Raw genomic sequence first — 25,336 nt, 5'->3', positions numbered from 1 at the left:
AGACCAAATATGTGAAAGTTGCCTTGCACTACACTGCTACACACACATTGTATTAACTGTTTATATAACTAAATGTGTGGTGCATGAATAAAACAAAATTCAATTGAACTCCGCCCAAGCTCGCCTATCTTAATGTGCACATTCCATGACCAAAAGATGATAAAAAGTTTATGAATTTTTTTATCTTCTGCATAACTTGGTGTAGTGTAAAACAAGTGTCTCATACACTAAAGGAAAAATATTATGCAATTTACACATTCTACTTAATTCTTATAAATCATCTATTACTTTCTGACGCTAATGTGAGAAACTCCAAGGAATAGACAAAGTTAAATTAAAGACTTAAACTGGCAAAAATCAAAAAACAGATATATCTTTTGGGAGAATAAAGATATATGATCATGGTGTCCCAAAAATATTTATACAGTTTCTCAGATGCAATACAAATGTTTGTCCATTGAAGTTTAATACATCTATCAAAGGCAGTTCGTTCAAAAAGAATATTAGGAATGAACACCTTGATTCTTCTATAGCCCCCACACTCATTACACTGACAAATACAAAACTTGTTTAAATCTTATAAATTTATTTCATTGTATATCAATTCACAAAACTAGATGCTACATCATTATGGATTAACTGCTCCATATTATTCCAGTGACCTAGTGTACATCTAATTTAGAACGGTACATTCAATATTTCAGGGTTTTCATGTTAAATTAACATCTCTATGGAAATTATTTAAAGGGAAACATTGCAATTTGTTTCCTGTTATTTCACCTGTCGGTAATTATTTACTTAACAATTAATTATATAATCAATAAGGACACAAAATGTTGACCGACTTTATCCAATAACAAAAAAAATGTGAAAAAATATAAACACTAAGCAAAGACATGTAATTAAACAAGGAAAGCACCTTACAGTTTAGGTGTACTTTTGAAAGCATACACATAGTGCACAACCATCCATATTCAGCTCTGATTAATTGACTTTTTCTGTAAGTGAACTTGACGTACAAAAAATAAACATAATTCAGAAAATAATATATATGGCAACTTCATAATGTTAACACAAATGCCATTCACTTTTGACATTCCTTCACTGTAGACAACAGACAATTCCAATTCCTTCTAACTTGAGATCAGTGCACCCAAGACAATTTTATAACAGGTCTCATTTTGACATCAAATGATTTCTGTGTTACACATATGAATCTCAAGTTAGGATGCTGCCTATGAACATTTCAGAATAAAAAAATTGTGTACCCCACTAATAAAAAAAAAGAAGCCATGTGACAATGGCAATCTATAGGGTACAATGTTTGGTATCTGTCAGATTGTGTTTAATTTATTTAGCTGCTAAATGCTAGAATGCAAATAGTTATAAAAATACAAAAAAAGAAAAGAACAACTATGAACAGTAGAGGTCTTTGGTTGAACTACAAAATGGGACTCGAGTGCATCAATTGTCAACAAAAGCAAATGGCATAGATTTTTCTGTTATTTACTTGTGAAGAGATGTCATGCTGTATGCAATGTTTAAAACATGCCATGATAATTTCTACAGGAAGAAGGTACAACACCACTTTGGTTCATTTTAGAGAGGATAACATGACATCATACCTTTAGTTGGCTTTAAACAAGAAATCAAAATGTTACTGATACTGAAGTTGGTGTAATGTTTAGAATGCACAAAATACTGCAGACTAATAACATCAACAGAATTGTCAGAACTAATGCAAGAATTGGGAAATTCTACAGCAGGTCCATATAATTATTCTAACAGATTTATAAAAGTACCAAAATGTCAGTCAAAACATTTTTTTTTCCTCCCACAAATATGTCTACAGAAGATTGATGCTTTCATGTCTGTAATCGGAACTGTTTATGCACAATCACATTCAAACATCTAAATGTATTACAGAAACTACATTAATACATTTTTTACCAGCAGCAGCAGAGCTTGCAGAAGTGAAGGATCAACCCAGTAATATGCTAGAATGAGTCAATACAAATATTCTGGCAGTGAAATCTAGATCCATAGCTGGTTAACAAAGCACATACTATAAAACATGCGATATATTTTTGCCAGCAGTCTTTACTTAACCCTTGTGTGGTGTTCATATTTTAGTTACTCAGCCAGTGTTCGTGGGTCTGCTGGACCCGCTGCATTTTGGGGTTTTTAATTCAACACAATCAAACAATTTTAAGTTAAAATACTCAACAGATGTTTACTTCATCTCAATCAAAAGCAATATAAACAGCATATAGTGTTAATAGTTGCCATTTACCTTTGTTAGATCACATTTAGGAACTAAAGTGCTTCTCGTTTTTTTAATAAAATGTGACAAAAAAGAAAATCAGTTATAATCAAAATTAGAATGGAAAAACAATCAACAAATTTACAAATGAAGGAAGGTTTTTCATAACTATAGATTTTTATTTAGGCTATTTGAACTTCATTAGAAATTTAACCAATTCAGGTCAGTTTACACAACACAAGCTGAACACACAGTAACCATGTCAGTCTAGACAACACATTAGCCCCATTGAACGCATTGTCTTTTCATACCAGCCTATACAACACATGAGGGGCAGAGTGTGTGTGTGAGGGGCAATTTTGCAGGTTTAGATGGTATATACTGCCTAAAGGGGCAGCGCCCCCTAAATGGCATCAGCTGCTCATCGATGGTGACATTCGGCCCAGGGTTGTAAAACAGGGGGAGGCGTTGCACCCACTTGTCCCACACTGTCCTGATGGCAGCTAGCTTGTCTCTCTGCCGTCGAGCTGGTCTGTCATCTCGGTTATCAAACCGGATAACCCTAGAAATGATGTGGAAGTTTTCCAGGGACATTGTTGCCCAGAAGATTTCTCTGCCCGTTTCTGCATCCCACAGGGATTCTGTGGATTCCCCTTTGGACTTGAAAACTCCCGCAAGGATGAGAACCCCAAAGTAGGCATGTAAGTGGGTTTGGTCCATCTCCTTCCACCTTTCTCCAAACACACGCCTTCCTTCCAAATTAGTGGAATCCAGAATACTTTTCTGGATTGAATCTGTGATGAAAATCTCAAAAGCAGACTTGGTGTCCTGCACATGAGTTACTGCCATCCGTGTTGGCCCTGGTTGCATCCTTATGACATTGGCAGCCATGCGGGGTGGCTCATTTTTTGGGCAAGAAGACCATTCAATTTCATATTTTTTTGACATCCATATTTCTCCCCTTTCTATATGATGACGATCTTGTTCTGGTCCTTGAGCTGGCTGCTGATGGGCTGGTCCTTGAGCTGGCTGCTCATGGGCTGGTCCTTGTGCTGGCTGCTGATGGGCTGGTCCTTGTGCTGGCTGCTGATGGGCTGGTCCTGTGGCTCGTCTTCGTTTTTGGAGTAGCTGATGATCAATCTCATCCTCTTCTTCAAAGTTACTGTCAGACTCTGAATTTTCAGAAATGTGATCCTCACATTCTGAAATCTCTTCCTGTACTTCATCGTCAAAAGCTTCTCTCTCTTCCAAAATCAGTTGCATTGCCCTCTGAGCAGACAATCTTTTCGCCATCTTGATCAGTTGTGATAAGGAACCACACTGGCAAAGCTATATTTATATTGTCCCGCCCCCAATTTGCTGCTGGGATAGAGTATGAGCAAATAAATATTGGTTCCCGCAAGACAGAGGGTAAAATGTGCGGGAATGTGAGAGCAGACAGGTGCGGTGCTTGAATTTGTCAACAATGTTGCAACCTTGTGCGGGAACGGCAGGGGCTCACACACACACACACACACACACACACACACACACACACTAACAGCAGGCCCAGACAAGAGGAGGACAGAGTGAAGGTACACAGGACCTACAATTTCCACACTCTTATTAGCCCTGGGTCCAGTGGACCCAAACATCCTGTATGTAATATAAATGTGTAGGGGGGGTGTACGGTGTGTGGTCATTGAAAATGTGTTCTGATATATGTTCTTCACGGAAAATGAGCCAAGGCCAATGAGTCTGAGTTTGAAAAAATAATTTATCGTATCATTTTTCTTTTGATAAAAAGTGAAAACGGGTCCCACAGACCCGAACACCACACAAGGGTTAATACCAGGTAATATTTCCTGTGACTACATTTCTAAGAGACACCAAGACAAGTTAATTTTGAGTTGCTTCATCGCCATACATGTTAACAAATCAAATTTAGCTTAATTCCTTGCAAAAGCTGTACCTGGTTTCTCTTTACATAACTCAAAAAGAAGTTAGTCTAACAAGAACCAAGATACAAATCAAGAAAAAAAAAAAACTTTTTGTTTTATTTTTACACAGTAGAAGGTCATTTCAATTAGATTAACTTAAACACATTACACTGTCATATTTCAAAATGCAACCAATGGGTGCACCACCGCTGATTTTATTTTTGTAAACACTACAGGGTGATGCACTTAAGTGTAAAATAGAGCTTGTCTTTTGCACAAGAACATTAACTGTTTTGTCCTTTTATTTGCATACTACTAAATGTACTCTTCCTTTTCCCAAATCAACCCCTAACTGTTTTGTGCTTGAGGCGATCTTAAGGACTAATGTTAACAGTGTGGTGGCCTTTTCAACCAGCCAAGCAGAGCGCAAGTTAGAGCCGTTACCACCTTAACACTGTCACATCCCTTCAGATCTCAAGAAGCGTTTGTTTTGGGATGGGCTCTGAAGCTACACTAAGAAGCACCATTGCCAATTCAGACAAGGAATGGGGTTAAGTTTAAGGTGTGATTTGAAGTCAGCATTCAGGCACTGACAAGGTATGTTTTGATACTATAACTTATAAAATGCTTCGAAATAATATTTGGGCAAATACACTATGGCATACATATTTAGGTTTATGCAAGATGAAGTAGACATTTTGCAGACATCTTAGACGAGCTTAGACTATGTGTGTCTACTTATCAATCCTAAACATAGATGCACAGCGTTTTACTCTAAGGCAAGGCACTTGAGAATGAGAGGCCAAGTATCAGATATGTTCTACACATGTTTAAGAGGCTAGAAGTCCTCAAATAATCAAACATGTCAGGCTTTTGCACATACTACAAGTGCCCCTCTTAACAACTATACAGATAGATTAACTGATACCCTAACATTGAGTATGTGCCTTATTGATATTACAGCTGCTGGTTATGTCTAAAATGCATTCAAGGTTTGCACTTATTTGATTGAAAATGTAAATTCAACAATGATAGTAGAAACTACTAAATACTTTTCTATGAAAACTAACAAGATATATAGAACTATACCATGATTTAATAATAGGAAATACTAAATGTTCTAGCATGTTTCACAGTACACACAAAAGCTTTATACATTAGTATATTTAGAGAAAATATACATCTAATAAGAAAAAATAAAATTACATTAAACTACAAAGCAGCTTAAAGCAAAATTCTAAATACCCTTTAACAAATTCCCAGTTCAACAAAGTGCTTTAACAAGTAATCAATCTTCACAAAGATGGTCGCTATAATGATGTTTGACTGACGCATCAAGTTATGAACAGTCAAATCGGGGCAAATTTCCAGAAATATAATGAGGGATGTGTGTTAGTCATTCATTTATTACAAAATTACTTATTATATTTAAGGACTTGCTTGTCAGTCAAACATCATTCAATAAGCTTTAATATAACTATTAGTTAAATCACTGTTTGAAATACTGAAACACAAAACTATTTTGAAAATGTAAGCATGTGTGTGTGTGTGTAATATATAAATACACACACACACAAGTATATTTGTATTAGTAGTTCTTCAAAGGGCTAATTCTTTAAATAGTACCTTGATTAATTGTACATCACCACTTCAATATTTTTGTCTGACAGTAGGGACATTCTGTTTTATTAGATGCGCAGTTCTCACAAAGTACATAATGTTGGCAAGGCTGCAGAACTATGCAACGGTCATGCTTTTGGCAAACTATACATTTCTTTGACTGAAGCTGATATATTACCTGTATTGGAAAAAGATGAAAGAGTTTCAGTTACAACTGACAAGGAAAAGAAATTGGCTTCATGCAAAAATGGTCAAATACAAATTCTAGATAGATCATGTTGTAGTTTAAACGGTTGCCTAATAGGTGACAAAGGGTTTGTCGGACACTATCAATTAGAAGTTGTAAGTTGATCTAGTTCTTCTTACCCCATCTATACGATCTAAATCAGCGCGCAGCTGGCTCTGGATGGAGTGAAGCTTTGTCAGAGGGAGCTGGTCCAGGTCTCCATAGCTGCGTAGTAGTGGCGTTCCAGGGGAGCGACACAACACATCAAAGTCCCGCTGGAGCTCCTTCAGCTTGCGCTCGGTGTCCTCTCGTTTCTGCTCTGCCAGCTGCCGCTCCGACTCGGCTGATTTTGCTTGCTCTTTTGCATCGTGAGCATCTTTCTGCCAGGCTTCACATGCCTGGAGGGGGGACGGGGGGGGACGGACGGACGGACGGACGAGAAAGCAGCGTCAGATGTGTGGGTGACGAGGTCGTGATCGCTGCGTGGGACGATGGCTTACCTGTTTGACCTGGTGCCAGGCATCTTCCCACTGCTTGATCTTTCTCTTGGCCTCCTCCAGCTCCCGAAGGAGACGGGTCACATCGGTGCTGCTGGAGCTTCCTGTCGTGGAGGTGAGGCTGCTGAACACTGGAGACGGGCTGGGAGAATAGCTGCCACTCACAAAGTCCCATATGCTGCCCGTTCCCCCATTCAAACCTAAAAGGGAGGACGAGGAAAGTGAGTCGATGCTCACGCAAAAAAAAGGAAAATAGGGACATGTATTGTGAATGGTCAACTACGAAATGATCAACTTGCAAATTTACCCAGGGAGTTCTGGGAAGTGGACGTAGGCGTTCCCAAAAGACCGTGTTCAGCTTTGGCTAAGAGGGCCTGTGGATGCTGGGGTGCCACCCCTGACAGCAGGGACAGGGATTGAGAGAGCGAGCTCAGAGGGGAGGCAGAGAGTGACGAAGATGAATTGAGTGACGAGGACCGTGCAAGTGAGCCAGGAATGTTTACCGGGGCAGAACCTCCTATTAACCGTTGATCTACAGAGAAGAAATCAGTGTCAGGTATGGTAGTTCCAAATCTCAAATTTGACGACACAAAAGTATGCATTGTATGTATTCTTACTTGCATATCCGAAAATGTTGTTTTCTTGCTCCTCTAAGTCTTTATCAAGACAGGCAACATTGATGTCACTAAAATTGAGATCAAGAGCAGAACCTACAAGAGAAGATATAGGTTTAAGGCTTGTGCACATACAGTCACAATCAAAACGTTCACAAGGGGGCACAATGGATGTCTCTTTGTTCATTCAATGTGTGTACATGTTTGTGTTTTTAAAAACCCATATTGAATCACTTTATTTGAAGAGGTAAACTTACCTATAACGGATTCCACTGTATTGCTCCCAGGGTAAAATGGGGTGGCTTTAGCATTCATTGTTGATAAGGTGGTGGGTGAGGAGCTATCGGAGCCAATACTAGAGGCCAAGCTTGACGTTATACTGGAGGTTATACTAGATGCCAAAGGGTTCACTACAGAGAATACAGTATTGTGTGTCTGGAAAGTAAATGTCAAGAAGGTCATAGTGAGAAACAGCTTCAGAAACACAGAAACCACCAGGCAGTTTTAAGGTTGAATAATAAGCTAAAATAAATAAGATATATATAAATAAATATATAGTTATTTGTTGGAATATGTAAACTGAGGCCAACCCTAAAACCTGGTTGGATTGCTGCTATTACCTGTTTTTCTTGGTCCATCAACTTTTGATCGTTCTGTCCCTTGTGGGTTCTTATCTGAAAACAGACAGCATATTTACATGACCAACACACAAGACCATCACACCCCAGGTCATGAGACGAAAGACGTTTCTTAAAGGAGAAGGAAATGTTGTTAATAATCAGTCAAACGTCTGCAGCTCTATCAAAGAAAGAGGGGGTTCAATCAAGAATCAGGCATTTCGCAACTGCAAATCATGCAACCTCACAGAATATGGATTATGAAGTAATGTTGAAGAGATCAAGTCAAAAAAACAAAAGGAATTCTTGAGTAAGCTTTTTAAACTTTAACCAAATAGTTATGCCTTTGTTTTGTGTAGCAAAAAGTTGTCTTCACACATGGAGAAAACGATGAGAGCAGTTTTATTGTACCTGGTCCTCACGTTCAAAGCCCGGAGCTTTGGGATAGTTAGACCTCAGAGATGAGACACTGGACGTGGTGGACTCTGAACATAAACTACCATTAATTAGGGATTTAGGTCTGCCGGTGGGTCCAATTGGGGATAATGAACAGTTGCTCCCTGAGCTTGGCGTTACAGTTGGACTATTTGAACATGAAACCTGAGGGAGAGAAGTACACAGAGTCTTAAGATTAATTTGGAGCCAAATATACTCTCAAATGATTGGCTTAGGAGCAGTTAGGTGAAGAAAGTGAACGGGTTGATTTAGCAATTTGAGAATTTGGTCCTAAAAGAGACTCTTGTTGCACTTTTTCTCCCTAAATAAAAAATGAGATGACATGTCTATAAGCAAAACAATCAAAACACAAAAAATAAATAGAACACAAATCATGTAAAACTATCTATTAGGCACTGGAATACAATTTGGGCACTGGAAAGAAGGAAAGAAGAAGGGTGAGGGTAGTATTCAGGAAACATACATTTCCCACTTGGCCATTGTTGCTGGTCGTGCTGCTAATGGAGTTGGCACTGTTGCCCCACTCGCTGACTGGACACTCAGAATACTGCTGGGAGTTTAGCTTGGACTGGGAGCCTGATTGCATGGCTGTTAGCAAGGAGCTCATGGTTTCTTCAGTGGAAGGAATTCCTGGAGGAACACAAAGACAAGAGATCCATTTATATTTCATATTAACGCTTCCTTCTTTCCTTACCGCAAGGTTAAACTAAAATCGAATTATGTCAGATTACGTTTTCTCTCCTGTTTCATTTGAAGATGTCTAGGGCCCAAAGACCCCAACAGACATTCAATCAGCAAGCAAAGATTTTAGAATGCCAAAGATTTTACTTACTTTCTACGTGGGCAAATGCACAGAACGGTCCCCTGGGACAATAGCCAGTTTGCCTCATGTCATTGCATTTGGTGGATTTGTATATCTATAGGATTTAAAGTAAGAGTAACAAGGCTTGGTGTATTAGCCTACACTTTATTTATATATATTTTTTAACGATATCACCTAATATTGCCACTCAGAATGAATGAAGTGAATGTGTCTGGAGAACTAACTGCCTACTTACCTCTGGGTGGAACTGTTGTTCTGTGCGTGAGTGACAGTACTGGCAACTATCTCCACTGTCACACTTTGATGGCTCTCCCCACTCATCCCCATGTTTCACATTTGGGCATGGAGTAGATCTGCAGGAACATTCACAAAGATTAGCTTTTTGTTTTGTTTACCACCTCAGTTGTCACTATACTATGATGCTACATCCAGACGTATTGCTCAACTTGGATTTCTTGCTCAGATTCCTTTTTTGTTTTGTCGTTCACATAATTTTGAACATTTGGCCTTTATCAGATTCCAAACTGGTTATGGTCCTGAAATGACCCGCATGCACAAACAAACAATAACAAAGATGCAGCAAACTGTAAAAGCATGCTGGCCGCATAACTTTTGATTTATCACGGGATGACAGTATTGCAAAATCCATTGTGGCGCAACATCACACCGGTGAGAACTATGTAATCGGTTTACCGCCCACCCCTAGTTCACACTTTCATGAAAATAACAGATCTGAGTCACATGAGGGGGGGAAATAAATCTAAGTTGAGACACTTTGGTCGGCAGCCTAAATAGGATGATCTCACCTGTATTTAAACTTTCGTGGATTTCTTCTTCTGTCTCTACTGTTGTGGTAGTGGGGACAGGCATAGCCTTGTCTGCATAGTCTGGGAGGCTTGGTACACTGCTCTGTTTTATAGTTTGCCAAAACAAAGTTTGTATCTGCAAGGAATGCACAGATTACAATTGGTTGTTAATTGCTTCACATCCAGTCCAACAATCGAATGGTAATGTTTGCTCAGGATGTGAGGTCGCTATGGATGTATCCTGCTCACCTTGCCACCGGGGGTCCTCTGTCAGGGTTTTCTCTATCATGGCTTGGCTGGCCAGTACACCTGGTTGAAGATCAGGGATGCCTTCCCCAGATCCCAGCTGTCCATTCTGTAGAGCCTCCTGAGCCTGAATTTCTCTGTTAAAACAAACAAAACAAAAAATAAGACTAAGACACACACATGAACAGCACAAAAACACCAAACAGTAAATGTTAAATATCCAGGCATTGGTTAGGTAGTCATTTCTTGCTCAACAGTTGCTAGGCAACAATTGACATGGCTGTTTAACCACTATAGAAGAGCAGCAGCATGAAATAATTTGAGACTGATAGACGTGTGGTTGTCAAAACCTTTGATTATGACCGAATTCTATAAGTGCACTTAGCATCTGCTGTTAAATCCTCAACAGATAGACATTTTGTATTATAGAATGTACTCTAGCTCACTCATCTTAATCAGTTAAGCGGGATAAAAGTTATTGGAAGTAGAGAGTGTTTCATATTCAGAGTTTAAGACTAAGAAATTATTATGGTCATGCGTGACGTTTCACCTGATATCATAAACAGGGGGCCGGAGATCATGTGGCCCATGAGCGAAGGCGCAGTGCAAGCCGTTTTTCACGCAGTGCCCACGAGCATCTGTTTCATGAATACAGGTGCCAGTCTTGTAATAGCGTAGATGGTACTTGCGCTCTGTGTCACCAGTGGTCCGGTGTAAGTAGGGACAGCTAGAAAGACAAGGACATCCAAAAACAAGGCCATGTCAAAATGTACATGTACTTAAAATACAAACACCTAATCTGCATAGTCTTTTTTATGTGATACTAACATTTATAGCATAATGGAATGGAATTGTTATGCCAGTACTAAATAATGCTGTGTTTAAAATGCAGAGCAGAAAATGGCAAACAACAAAAATGCAACAACAAAAATGCAACTAATGTCCAAAGTGGGAGTACCAAAAATGCAAAAATCAGCCTATGACACCCTTTGATTTATGGAAAGCAGCACTTTAGTCTGTACAGAAATACATTAAATACCTCAATCATGCCATAATGAAAGAAATTACCAATAATCTTCTTGGATATAGAAAACACTCTATAACTGGGTAGCAACAGTAACCATGACAACTGATGTGATATCATGATATGGTAAGAGAGAGAATAACTGTTTGCTTGCAAATAGAAAATGAAAATCCTCAACACACAGTATTCCATGTTTTTGTCTAACAGTGACTAGAAATGCTTTTTATTCACAATCTCTATATTGTCATTTACTTGAAATTACCACTTTGAAATGGTATTCCATTACTAAAAACAATGTAATGATTCAAAGCCGACACAAACACATATTTGGACTACTTAATCTCAATCATGAACAGGTCATGTAGTTTATCATGCTCCAGAGGAAAGCAAAACCTAATTTTGATAACATAACTGAACATATTACTGGAACAAAAGCAGTTAAATCGGGAACAAAGAATCCTTGTCTGTGTGACTACAATAGTACAGTTTCATTGCTGCTATATCTGGAACTCTTGTCAGATCTTTGTGAATTGGAATGTCGCTAGTCACATGCTTCATTTCCTTCAAACATGGTAGGTAATAAGATACATTCATGTTACAGTCTTGCTTAAGAAACATCTCAGTCAATCAAAGTCCTCAAAATCTGTTCCTCTTTCACTATATTTATATATTATATTATATATTTAGTAATTTAGCAGATGTTCTTATCCAGAGCGACTTACAGTAAGTACAGGCACATTCCCCCCCGAGGCAAGTAGGGTGAAGTGCCTTGCCCAAGGACACAAGGTAATTTTGACACGGCCGGGAATTGAACTGGCAACATTCAGATTACTAGCCCGATACCCTAACCGCTCAGCCACCTGACTCATTAAAATAAGTTGTGCACATTGTGTGTACATAGCACTCCAAGGAGTGAATATATATTTGATTCAGGTGCAAGACAAGTTTAAAAATATCCCTTGGAGGACAAATGCTGTTTAAGATCTCTCTTCCTTCAGATAATACGACAAAGGGGCGAATATAAAACAGATTTGATTAATCCAAGAACACAACAAGCTTAAGTAGGGTGAATAGATGAAAAACAACATGCCAGGATACATGCTTTGTGCTGGATAAAACACAGACATTAAGTATAACCAGTGGCTATGTAGCATGAGTTTCTCCTGCTTGCAATACCAGTAAGTATAAGTCTGGGAAACCAATTCTGCAGACCTTTTCTGGATCTCTGTGAAACTATACCCATATAATAGCTCAAAATAATATCAGGACTCAATCATGCATTGCATTGGGTTATAAATATGTATTGAACATATGTTAAGGAACAAATATTATCAATAATAAGCACTCATAATAAGTTGGATTTCAACCGATTTAACAAATGTGCCAACACTAAAGGAATTTTAAACAAGCGTCCTTGGCCAGAGATGACTACGTGCAGGGGGTGTGCGATTTATTTCCTTCAAGCATGAGTTAAAGATCAATAGATCAAACCCAAAGATGTAACCAGATGCAACACACAGTTGAAAGGCAAAAACTAATTTAGCTAACTGGCTACACTGACGAAGAACGCTTAATTCATCGAAAAATTGTGCAACAATGACCAAGTGAACAAGCAATAATCATTCAAAAAAGTTATTCAAATGTATACATTTTGCTTTATAATCGGATGTCGCACATGACAGAGAGTACAGCCTAGTTAGCTATTGTAGGACCATTCATCCACTCACTGGAGTGACTATGCACTTACTCATCTCCGTCTGGGCAAATGCCTGTTGTCTCGTCGTACTTTGTGCAATAAACATCAGGACTGTAGTTAAAAGTCCCATCTCTTCTCCGTATTGGTCGTCTACGCCTCTGGTTCAGAAAATGCCAATGGAAACAGGTGAATGGTCTATGCTGCGTGCACTTGTGCTGCAAAAATAGCGGGCACTGTTCGGTCCTGAATTCCTTCAAATACCTGCAATACAGAGAGAAGTTATTATTAACATGATGCTAGATCTGCGATAGAAACTATCTTTAAATAGCACTATATAACGACTGTACTGTGAACATGTATAACGTAGTTAGCTATTTAGCTAATAAGAAAACATTACTGACAGACATAAGCCATTGTTCGGTGATTTAGAGCTAGACTAACCGAGTGAGTGCCAATAATTCGCTTGCTCTACAAGCAAGCAAATACGAAAGTTTTTTCGATAGTGTAGCTAAACTAACTAACGTTACCTATTTAATTGCATATATTACCTGAGTCTTTATATAGCTAGCTCTAGCTATCTTACAAGATTAATATCATAACAAAAACTAGCTAGCTACATGCATTCGTAATATGAACCATGTGTTAAGCCAGTTCATAGCCTAGTCTATTACGTAAAAGCATGATTTATAGAAGATAACTGTTGCATATAGTTTGTCACCATTAGAATGTTCTTTGTCGTAATAGTTATGATAGTGTAGTTTATTAGCATTATTTAAGTACAGAACAGTCAAGCCAATTCCCCACTCCAAACATGGGACTATTTGTTTACAAACAGACAGACTGAGCACAAGTTGACTGACAACTATGTAGCCACTTGCTAGCTAGTTGTTGGTTGGCGTAAGTTTATTTCGATTACTAGCTCTATATGTTCTAAAACCACACTAGCTACTTAAAGCTGTAGAAATACACAACTATATATTTAGGATAAATTATTAGGTAGCTAGCTCTAATTATTAACTTCCAAACTGGCCATGTAGCACTAGCTATCGATTCGTAGCTGACAAATTGCAAGTAGCTAGTGCTAACTAGATTGCGGTTCAGACTATTCGCTGGTCCAATCATTGATGATGATGATCCAAGTTCCGCGATGGGTACAAACAACTGTCTTGTGACTGCGTGTTCCCAAATGGTCCAAAACAAGAAAATAATTGCCTATCGTAAACTGTTAGCATCCATTTGTTTAAATAACATGAGACACGCGCGTTGGATATGCACGGTCCTCAGGAGACCAACCTGTTAACTATCTGCATGTAGTATAACACATTTGAATTGAATAGTTTTACTTCAGCAAATATACGAAGCCCGAGCTACATCGCCAGCTAGCGTGCATTCGGAATTTACAAAAGGAAAACCACCGTGTCCAACACACAAACACGAGTGAAGGAAATCTATTACGTCTGCAGTAAACTATACATTATATGTCAATGAGACCCAGTATCTAGTAAAATGTGTGTTTTATACGTTTTAATATTTGCTTTACTTACGTATAGTGGGTTGGTTTCTCGGTTTGAGGAGAAGCATTAGCCGCCGTTTTCGAAACCGACGGCATTTTCAGTCAAAACAATGAATTGCGCATGCGCGAAAACTTGCTTGAAACCAAGTATTCGCCAGGTAATCAGAAGATAGCGGGCAACATACATTCCAGTACGTAGGCCCTATTTGAAATAAAACACCACCATTTTAATGTCAAACGCATGACAGTAGCCTACATGTCGAATAAAGCGGCAATTATATATAAACCTCAGTCCTCTCTGAAAACGTTTGACGTTGCTCAATCTTGCAACTCCACGAGCTGCGACATTGTTTCTCTGACTATTAGTGCAGACAATTTAGGCCGACCGCTGACTTCCCATTGAGTCTCAACGTGATTATTTAGCAAGAAAACAGTGATTAGGTTATAACAGAGCCATCTCTATTGCTCTACTTTAGAAGGGCAATTAACAAGTTGAAATTTTACACATCCATCTGTAATTGCACTGCAGGTCTTCGAACTGCTGTGATGCTGTTTGGTTATTAGCTGTGTTAAACTATAGCCTTATGTGTAATTAATAAATGCTAAATGTAAATGTAATAATTATTTGAATTTAACCTCCATCTAAGTATTAGGGGCTCATTATCTTAGTCCAAAGCGCATCATTACTTTTCTCTGTTAAGATTGTAGACTGATTGTATTCAAAGTGCCTCAAAACAGCAGAGCAGGCTTGCTTTCAGTTATTAAGTAGCTACATTTGGATAATGTATGTGCTGAATGTGAGTCCATGACATTATGTAATCCAAATAAGCTTGCAAGTTGATACTTTACTTTCAGTAATGTAGTAAAAATGCCACTAGAGGGCAGGAAAGCATTCTCCAATTGAAGCGCGGGAAAGCATGTTTGCGTTTGGACATGATGATTTGCGTATATTCAAACAATGTAGCTTGTTGATGAAAAACATTTCTTTTGTCAGTTATTTTCTTTGCCTACTGTCAAAGATACACGTCAAAAAATATGACACCTCACTAGACACTCATTAGACTAATTGTACGAACCAGAGGCGATTTTAGACTCTTTTTAGGGGTGACCAAGCACATCTAAATTTAATCTCAGCACCCCTAAAAAATTAATAATAAACAATTCAAAAATGGTTTATTATTATGATCTCGAATACGTTTTAGTGCTCTAATGTGTTAAAACAATGTTTATTTATTGTTGGCACATCATTATCGTTTCATTTGATGCTGGTAGTTCATGAAGAAAGGGACTTTCTCAGTTTTTTCATTCTTTCAATATTTTGCATAATAATAAATGAATGTATTAATTGTTATCCAGTGAAATTATTGATTTATTAGCAAGGGGGTTTAACACTTTTGCAAGGCAAAAGTCCATGTCACATTCTCATTGGGGGCTGAGCCCACCTAAAGGTCTGATCCTAGAATCGCCCCTGGTACGAACACTGCCTTTTTTGGGGGGCTACCAAGGGTAAACCGTCTATGTTCTTTACCCCTTTTTCCCGCCCCTTTGAACAATGTTAATTTACAAATGCAATCATGAGTTGCCTCCATTATTCAGCTTTTGTAGGCCCACAGTATGCTCTTACAATTATGCATTAGCCCAGCTCTATCTAGGCTTAATTACTTTGGCATGGCAGCAACCTATCTGATTCTTTGCGGCTTTTCACTTTCTTCATACCATTTGACACAGATTGTCAGGGGTTAACTGGTCATATTAAAAAGTATTGTCAAGCATGAAAATGACTAGGCTATGATCTTAAATGGACTAACCTTTCACTTATTTAGGAGTAATATGCCATTTGCTTTACACATTGCAAGTTAGGCCTATAGGTTGCTATATTCTCACAACCTAGTCTGCCGTAAATAGTTTAACGTCTTCGTGTTTTTCAAGGAATGCAATTCAAATAAAATAAAAAAATCTTCAATGACGTCAGTCACATCAAACCCTTTACCCTTGTCCCAGCTGCACATAGTACTGTGCCCTGTCAACCTCTTCTCACACTGTGTGTTTTTATGTGGACGGATGGGCCCTGCTCTGCTTTCCCCAGAGACTCAACTGGGGGGCTTTTGGTTCCTTCCGTCTGGGCGCCGCTTCTGTTTATTAATGAACTTGTCAGTTTTCATTGCATTATCACTTGCCCATCTTCCTGTCTTGTGCCCTCTGTTGATTCCTCGAGTCACATCCTCGGGCTGTTCTCACAACACTTTATTTCAAGATGTTCTCCAAATATTATAAAGACATACCCTTAAGATATGCTCAACCAAGTTCTGTACTTTAGGAAAGTCTTAGAAGCGGTTCCTTGTTGGTATTTTGTACACATTCCCATAGAATCAGTTAACATGCTGATGGTAATTTACCATATGCAGTGAGGCACTTCTTTTTCTTAGACCCCCTACAAACAATTATTTAAACAATGCTCTGTTGATTTCCCAGGCTGCTGGGATGGTAACAGCTGGAAAAACAGTTTGCGGTTTGGGCTGCTGTTTTCCCAGACTGCGCCAGGTCTGTATCTCCTGCTGCTGGCCTGCGTAGAAACACCAGCGCCCCACCACCGGCTGCTCCTGGAGCCGTCCATACACAGCCCATTTCCCAAATCACATATAACTTAGATACATAAAACTTCTTTCACTGGCATGACCAGACCGATAGTGATGTGGATTTAGCAATAGCTTGCCTACTACTACAGTAACAGTACTGTAACGATAACAGTCAATCAAAACATACGATAAAAGTACCACTGTATTTTTTCCTTTTATCTATCTTAATAGTGTTTTTTGTTTTAGTATAATCAGATTTGTATTGTGAAATATTGGAGGATGTACTGTACCACTGAAAAGCAAACGTTTTCACTGAATTGCATCTGGGCAATTTTAGTCTATTCACTGCGTAACAGAAATATCTTAAAGAGGCTGTAAACTGAATTTACGACAGGTGCTTTTGTTAACCAACATTTAGCACTATAGAAACATGTTTGTATCCCACCTGTGTTGTTTAAATGTATTGCTTGGTAACCTGAGATGCATGTTTGTAACACCTATTTTTTCAAAATCCATATGTAGATTGCTGCTGTTTATCAAAGTGAATTAGTCATATATTGATATTGTATGTCCCAAAGAGACAGATTGCCCTTTATTTATTCCACAAGTAGATCCACAGGGCCAAAAACCTATTTGATCTTTTCATTGCTATTGACCAGGATTGGCTCATAAAATGCTGGCACAAATACTTCATTGTGTTTTAATGAGTGGCCTGATGGATGATTCAAGAGCATATAGGTTGAATGCACATCTATATAGTATGGAGATATGATTAAATATTTTAACAGAATGGATTCATAAACAAACAATTGGCAAATTTTCTAAAAGTGCACCGACATGTATACTGCAATGCAGTGCATTGGAGTGCATTTATTTTCCCTGTTGTTTCTTTTACAGAACATGCATAGTAAATAGATGCTTTGTTTTTTAGAGATGAACACATTCACAAAAATAAGCTGTAAGTTTATCTTTAAAAAATGAAACATGAATGAGTTTAGTCTTCTAAAACTAAAATGTAATGTTTGATATAAAGGTTAATACAGTACCTGATACTTAATGTACTTAAGCTTTATTATTCAGAAATATCCTCCAGATGACTGTCAGATTTTTGTTGGCTTAGGTGAAGTTCTATGGGCATATGTCTCTTTGTGACATTACTTGGAAAAAGGGCTATACAAATACAATTTGATTTGTTTTGATTTAGTATAAGCTATCATTCATACAGTCGTTACATAATATGTTTCTCTCTAATTGTAAGTCGCTATATCACCTGTAACTAAAACTGAATTCCACAATGTGGTTGTTTACACAAGAGTTTACCAAAAAAATGCTGTTTACTAAATAAACCCATTGCTCTAAGTCCCTTTACCCTGACTTAGGCCACTGCGGTCCAGTAGTGTGAGAAGCGTGAATGACTGGGACTGAGTAAACATAAGAGATGGGAGCAACAGCTCCATCTTCGTTCTGAATAATGTGTTTACACAGCCTAATCTCTTTGGAGCAACACCTGCCTCCTTGCTCCAGCCTTGGCCTAACCGGAGCTGACAACTAGGCTCATAATAATGTGGATAGCGTCCTTCTTTAACATTTTGGTTGGATTTATCTTAGTGGGCATCATGTTTCAAATAAAGCAGACTTTGTCGTCATTACATTAAGATTATTTGATTAGAAAAAAAGTATTTTGCTTTATTTCATTATATAAAAGTGGAGTTAGGACAAAGACTAAAGATTTACTATGTATCTAGTAAAATACAGTGTCATTGTCACACATGAAAACAAGGCAACAGACAGGTTTGTTAAGCAGTCCCTGGTTTACCTGAACAGTGCAGAGCGTAACAGCAGCAGTATAATAACCACATTCAGTTTACGGAGCTGCTGGTCCTTTGATGTGACTCTTTAATTTGTTCCTTTGAGAATAATGTTACAAAAAGGAGCTGTGTGATACATGACATGAATGAGTTTGTTTTTGCCAAGATATGGTGATACATAAAAGAAAAGATTGTGAGTCATCATCGTCAAATTTCCTGGAATGTTTGCCCAGTGTTTTCCTAAAGGCATAACATATATTGTGACTATACTGAAATGAGGGCTGAATCCTGTCCAATGATCAGGACCCAGGTGTCACACCTCTGACACCTCACTTCTAACAGGGATGTGTAAATCCAGAGTGTGGTGACAGAAGCGGTAGATCACGGACCAGCTGGCCTTTTGCTTGACAAATAGCCGCAGCTTGTCCCTAAAGGTTTCACCCAGGAAGCTGTAGATGATGGGGTTCAGGCAGCTGTTGGAAAAAGCTGCCAGGTTGACAATGTGGCCTGTGAGAGGATAATCATGCCACAGGGTGGTGGCACTGCGCTGGGCAGGGTCCGCCGTCCCCTGGAGCAACTGGATGCTAATAAAGACGTTTTCCGGCAGCCAGCAGATGAAGAACACCAGAACCACGACAACAATCATCCGCAGGGCCTTCTGCCTCCGTGGCCACAGGCCCCGGTGTTTCTGGGCCCTCATGAGTTTACGTACGATCAGAGAGTAGCACAGGCCAATGATGGAGAAGGGCACCAGGAAGCCGATTGTCACCTCCAGCCACTGGATCTCAAAGACGTTAGCAAAGCAGAAGTGCACCTCTCCCCTGTGTTGGGTCTGCACGATGGTGAAGGGTAGCAGGGTGGCTAGGATGGAGGCCATCCAGATGAAGGTGCAGCTGAGCTTGGCATGCTGCATGGTCCTCAGAGGGCTGCTGCTCATTGAACTGGCCAGGGCTACGTAGCGGTCGAAGCTCATCCACGTCAGAAAGAAGATGCTGCTGTACATGTTGACCTGCAGGAACAGGGACATGAAGGTGCAGAGGACAGCATAGTCATAGTATTTTTCGTTCAGATTGAACACCTCGATGAGAGAATCGGCTACCAAAATGAGGTCCGCCACAGCCAGGTTGACAAAATAAAGGTCAGGGATGGTCATCTTCTCCCTGTGGTTGAGATTCACCACCAGAATAAGTATATTCCCGATGAATCCAATCGGAAACAGGAGTATGGTGTAGAGGCAGGAGAGGAAGAGGCCAATGACGTAGTATTGATAGGTCTCTGGGTTCTCACTAACATCGCTTATGTTGTAGTCATACGAGGTGTTCAGTTGTTCCATACCATTTACATTTAACTGAACCAAAGAGGTGCTCTGCACTTCCATACTGATTGTGTCTCAGTTTTGGATGTCCTGAATTATAGGTCATATGTCCTATATCTGCTCCGTAATGGCATTGTGACAGTATCCAGTGCTCTGTCTCAAAAAGGTGTCTCATCTATGCTGCGTTTGCTTGCTGACAGCAGTCAGTTCTTTAAATAAAGTCTATGGGATATTTGCACCCATGTTGATATCAAGGTTTACCTGTCAGAATATGCCTGAGGACGCAGACAACAAAGACAGGCCCCTCCATGTTTTGATGTAGCCTTATCTGGCGAGGCTGCGAGTGCATATATAATCCATAGTGTAGAGTCAAACCATATGGTCAGTGCTTCACGGCGTGTGCTTCTTTTTCTTTTTTTGAGCAGTTTGTTTTTCACACGTTCTGATTCCAGTGCTGGCTTGTCTCCTCCAGTCCATGAGCATCTTTATTCAGCAAACCTCAGCCTGTGATGCTATTAATGTGACACCTGAGCTGAGGAGGACAGAAAGAAGTCATTACAGGAAAAAAGGGATTAGTTTTACGGTCCAACTTTTGGCCCGGAATACCTTGTGGGTAGACTTACAGGTTTTTGAAAACATATCGAAAAGTGTGAACCGTACAGTTTGTTTCCAATTTTGATGATAGCTGATCTAAACATTATTGGACTTCTATAGTTGTATGTCGGATAGAGTAGACTATAACCAAGAACATTAAAATGCAGGCTACACTTAAACACATGCATTAAAGAGCTGCTTTGAAAGCCTCAGCTAATCTTAGCTCAGCCTTATCCAGTCAGTATTGATATTAATAGGTGAACATGGTAGATGAAGAGGGTTTTAGATTGAGATTGAAGAATCAGCACAACTTCTAAACCTAGTACACATTATAATGTCTTTGACTTTATTTTTATATTTAAACAACGGTGAATAATATAACGTATAAACAACAGTATGGCAGTATTAACCACATATAGTCCCATGAATAGGCTCAATATTATAAAATATAATAAAACAATTCAGATTCAAAAAACAATTCACAGAATTTTTTCACAGATGATTGCAATCAAAATCAGGTTTATCAAACCTTTCAGCAAGTGTCCCAGACATGAAAGGAAGATCTTTTCAGAGCTAATACCTACATGTGAGTGAGACACGGTAATAACCTATGCAGAATGTATGCACAGGACATCAGAAGGGGATGAAAGGGCAGGTTTAGCCCCCACAAAGGGAATAGCCATGTAAAGTCAATTTAATGAAAGTTCACCCTAATAAACTTGGTTGACTTAGTGTGGTTCTTTTGTTTTGACTCAAGCTGTTTTTTTGTTTTGACCGACTTGAGCTTAATAAATAATGCCCCAGTAAGACATTTGGCAGAGATAGAAGCTCTCTGGGGAGATGGGTCTCTCAACCAGTCTAGACATGTAGCCAGGCAAGATGAAGACTAGATCAATTATAAATCATTTACATTTAGTTATTAGGTAAAGGTAAAACACAAATCACCCATTCGTGTTCATTTGGTCATCTTCCACAAAAGATTTAGAGTCTATACAATCACAGGTCACCCAAAGCAATTTTGTATTAAATGCACAAAGAACTCTATTATAGAGTATTACTAATATTAATTTGTTTGAGCCATTCCACCTATTAGTCATTGTATTTTCATGTCATGTTTCATTGAATCAAGGTGTTCCTCCTGTTGTCCTATTATAAGGGACTGTTTCTTTGTTGATACCTTTTTGAATCATGTGAACAGCTACTATATAATACAGCTACTCTGATAGAAAAGCACTTACTTGTCTTTTTTGTGTTCGTTGTCCAGCCAGAGTAGAGTGTTAGTGTAGAAGTCAGCAGAGTACCACAGATTGTAATCCCCATATCCAGTTGACACTTCCCTCCCTTCATCACCTGCTGTTCAGCCCAACCTTCGACAGAGGGAGGCAGGGGAGAGCAAAAGTAGAACAGGAGAAGAAGGCGTTGAAAAGTCACTGAGGAGAACACTCAAATAGATGCAGTAGCTAATAACTAAACCTCACTGAAGAAACTGCTTTGTTTATGACCACGCTTCCTCACTCACACACCACCCCTCCACCGACTCTCTCCTCCTCCCACCTATACCCCCTAACATCCTCTGAGCAGCAGGCATGTTGCCAAGGCTGAACAGGACAACTGACCATCTTAAATCGTAAAGAAGGGTTCTATATATCTGTTCAGAGGAGGTATGAACCACTCCTGTTAGTTGTCATTGTCAAGTGCTATAGCTCCAAGGTAAAACATTAGAAATAACGTTATCTACAAATCCTGTCTACAGTGGATCCTGGGAAATGTAGGGTGGTGTCTCTGTAAAAGCAACGATATCTGACAGTGCACAGAACTGCCTGTGTTTAGACATGGCCATCTGCTCATTGGAACTATCTGTTGAACCAACGCACTAAGTCAACTATCTGTGTTTAGTCCACAGTATACTAGCGACAGACTCAAGGAGGCAAAGGGAAATGTTTCTTTTGGTCTTGACTTACAAAGAGGAAGCTTTTTCTTAACCAGATCTTTTCTATTTATTGCATAACTATCATCTGAGAGTGACAGTTGTAGCCGTATAGAAAGAGACACATTAGACACAGAGAAGAGAATGTAATATTTTGATGATGTTAGTACGGTATTCATGCTGTTTAGGCTTGACACCCACAGTAAATTATATTAGATACATTTTTAGGGGCAGGACTACTGCTGTTACTATTCCTTGCATGATTGCATGCAAATTGCAAATACTCTCAGAACAGCAAATATGATCATAATTAATATCACCATAGCAACTTTCACAGTTGCCGCTTGAAGATTGATTGTGTGCATGCAGGACTAATAAAGTCTCAAAGAAAATGTGTCTCAATGTGAATGTCAATTTTAAGAGCTGTATGAGTGTTTGTGCTCTCATAAAAAAATGTCATTTTGTTAGTTATTCATTTATCACTTAACAAAAATCGCTATACAGTAAAATAGAGTATATGGCAACATTTTGCATCAAGGTTACATTAACTACCATGTCATTATGTAACAATACTTAAAATAACAATTAGCAGTTACTTTGGAACTGCAGTGTAACAGCACAAGTTATTACGTAAGTGAAACTTGGCATGGAGATGGTTGGGCTTTCCAGGGTTAGGGGAATGTTAACTTGGATCTTCTTTTGGTAAAGCAATCTCCAATATCCACTTATGACCATTTAATTACATAGCAATTCCTATGTACCTAGAACGTTTTTTCTGTCTCAAATATTTTCTATTCTATTTTTCTATTGCTATGTAGTTACATGGTGGTTAACTTAGAAGCTTAATGTAAAGTGTTGCCGAACGTACAGTAATAGAATACGATAGAATGGAATAAGGATAGAATAGAGAAATTATACAGAAAGCAATTCGAAAATAAGTAAAGAGTTTCAAATAACATCTCATATCATTTCTCATTGATTTGCCAGTTTCTTACTGGCTGATGTTAACAGAGGGAAATGGTTGGAGCCCAGTGTATGTAAACCCTGCCTCTGTGTGTTAGCCCAACGTGAAACTATGATGCTCCACAGAGAGCGTATAGGGCTGCTGAGGACAGGGTTAACCAAGTTGAGAAATAACATACAGCTAAGCGGGGAGACTTCCTGGAACTACAACTTACCCAGACACCATGGAGACAGTTTTTGTCACATATTCACACATCACATTCGGGCACATAATAACATAAAACTTGCTCTAAATATTGCTTCGTGTGAAGGGTGAATGGGAGATTGTGACACTGACTGATTCCAGACCGTATCTTTTTCCAGGATAATGTTTATTTAAAAGGAAATTTCAGACAAAGGGAATGCTTTTAATATTAGGCTAAAATAAATAATCTCCTTTGGCTAATTTATTTGCATTCATGGATTCAGTCACTATCCTCAAATGTTTCAGAGGGATTTCTATGGATTTTACATAATGTTCTTTATGTCTGAAATGTCAAACCTTTTATATTCAGTGTCCTTTCATCATACTGGAAATCCTTTTTGGAGTAAAATGACATTGCTTTCTCTCATAAATGTGTAGATTTGCAGGAAAGTTTTAATGGATTCAGTCATACTGCCTTTGAAGGGCATGGTATTGAAGAGTAACAAATAAAAATGGTATACATTTTCATGTTAATTTCTGTCCTGAAGATGCCAGTATGTTTTCTTACTAGGCAACACATGTCAGTTCCAGTAACGGCCACTGGGCCGCGCACTAGTATTAATAATTGATTGTGTTTTTTCTCATGTCAGCAAGACCTTTTCTGAAAGACTTGCAACACCTTTACTGATGTTTAACATACAAACTTAGAGTTTTAGGGCCTTGCAAGTGAAAATAAATATACAGGCCTTAATCCGAAAAGGTTTGTTGTTTTGTTGTTGGTCTAGCATGGTTTTTGGTTTCTCGTTGTTCAGGAACAGGTAGTAATGTGGATCTATACTGTCCCCTCTCTTAATGTCAAAGGGCACTGACCATGGATTAGTCAATGTGAGGATTGCAACACACACACTTCTGTGAGGTCTGAGAAGGCCCAGCCGTCGTACCGGCCAGTGCACCAGTCTTTCTGACCCCACAGTGTTTCCTACAGCTGTCTACCAAGCTACCAAACCATGGCTTTGTGGAGACAGGAGGCCAAATTGACCTCCTCTTTCATCCTCTCTGCTCTGTTTGTTTAGTCTTTCGTGAATAGCTGTATCACATGCTAATTAGCCATAGTGAGGTGATCTGTGCTTAGATTATGTTCTCAGGGGGATAATGAGCAGAGATTTAATGTTTTAGTGACATGAAAAATGTTATAGATGGCTAGCAGAGAGAGGTTGCTGTCTGTGGTTTAGAAGTGGGAGGTCGTCAGCTCTAATCACTTGGAAAAAAGTAGGGTGTGAGGAGTACATTCATCTGCCTTTACTTAACAGCTTTGCATGATGTGCGGCTGTCTCCCAGGCCCCCGACCACAAACTGAATAGAACATCCTACAGACAGACTCCTCTCTAGTGGTTCCAGGACCCAATTAGATCTTTTTGCTGACATTGGATTTTTACATTGTTATTGTAGATTTGATTCTCTTGTTCACGTGAAAGGAGGGAAAACTACAAGGCTGGCAGAAGAAGAATGGTGGATCAAGTTTCAACCATCTGGTGGCTTGGTTGTCTTCCCAGAGCTGAGAGGAAGGGGTGGGACAGGGGTGTGTGTGTGTTTGTAGGGGGGGGGGGGGCAGTAGATTTTAAATAGGGTCAAAGTAAACCTTCCCTCAC

General features: G+C 39.1%; 2 protein-coding genes across 3 annotated transcripts; both read right to left on the bottom strand.

The window, feature by feature from the left end:
• Positions 1-4,001: 4,001 nt before the first annotated feature.
• Positions 4,002-14,416, bottom strand: unkl (unk like zinc finger). Of its 2 annotated transcripts, XM_067233635.1 has the most exons (16): positions 14,352-14,416; positions 12,859-13,068; positions 10,638-10,814; positions 10,091-10,224; positions 9,842-9,977; positions 9,271-9,388; positions 9,045-9,129; positions 8,676-8,842; positions 8,168-8,356; positions 7,760-7,813; positions 7,397-7,574; positions 7,143-7,235; positions 6,833-7,057; positions 6,529-6,725; positions 6,169-6,426; positions 4,002-5,980 (listed from the first exon to the last, which is right to left on the bottom strand). In XM_067233635.1, the coding sequence occupies exons 1-16, from the start codon at positions 14,414-14,416 to the stop codon at positions 5,825-5,827; spliced, it is 2,442 nt and encodes an 813-aa protein (XP_067089736.1). In that variant the 3' UTR covers positions 4,002-5,824. The 2 variants fall into 2 exon arrangements, with proteins under 2 accessions (XP_067089736.1, XP_067089737.1); XM_067233636.1 differs by lacking the exon at positions 8,168-8,356.
• Positions 14,417-18,607: 4,191 nt separating this feature from the next.
• On the bottom strand, positions 18,608-20,142 carry gper1 (G protein-coupled estrogen receptor 1). Its single transcript, XM_067233337.1, has one exon. The coding sequence runs from the start codon at positions 20,080-20,082 to the stop codon at positions 19,018-19,020; it is 1,065 nt and encodes a 354-aa protein (XP_067089438.1). The 5' UTR covers positions 20,083-20,142; the 3' UTR covers positions 18,608-19,017.
• Positions 20,143-25,336: the final 5,194 nt, after the last annotated feature.

Source organism: Osmerus mordax, chromosome 3 (assembly GCF_038355195.1).
Source record: "Osmerus mordax isolate fOsmMor3 chromosome 3, fOsmMor3.pri, whole genome shotgun sequence".
Classification (NCBI taxonomy): Eukaryota; Metazoa; Chordata; class Actinopteri; order Osmeriformes; family Osmeridae; genus Osmerus; species Osmerus mordax.
Note: the sequence above shows the minus strand (reverse complement) of the source record. Positions and strands in the feature narration are given on the sequence as shown.

Bases quoted from the DNA above. Each gene is read 5' to 3' on its own strand.
- gper1 (XM_067233337.1), bottom strand. From the start codon at position 20,082: ATGGAAGTGCAGAGCACCTCTTTGGTTCAGTTAAATGTAAATGGTATG.
- unkl (XM_067233635.1), bottom strand. From the start codon at position 14,416: ATGCCGTCGGTTTCGAAAACGGCGGCTAATGCTTCTCCTCAAACCGAG. The intron at 7,236-7,396 runs GTAAGTTTACCT...CTTCTCTTGTAG, and splicing joins TACAGTGGAATCCGTTATAG to GTTCTGCTCTTGATCTCAAT. The intron at 7,058-7,142 runs GTAAGAATACAT...TCTTCTCTGTAG, and splicing joins CAACATTTTCGGATATGCAA to ATCAACGGTTAATAGGAGGT.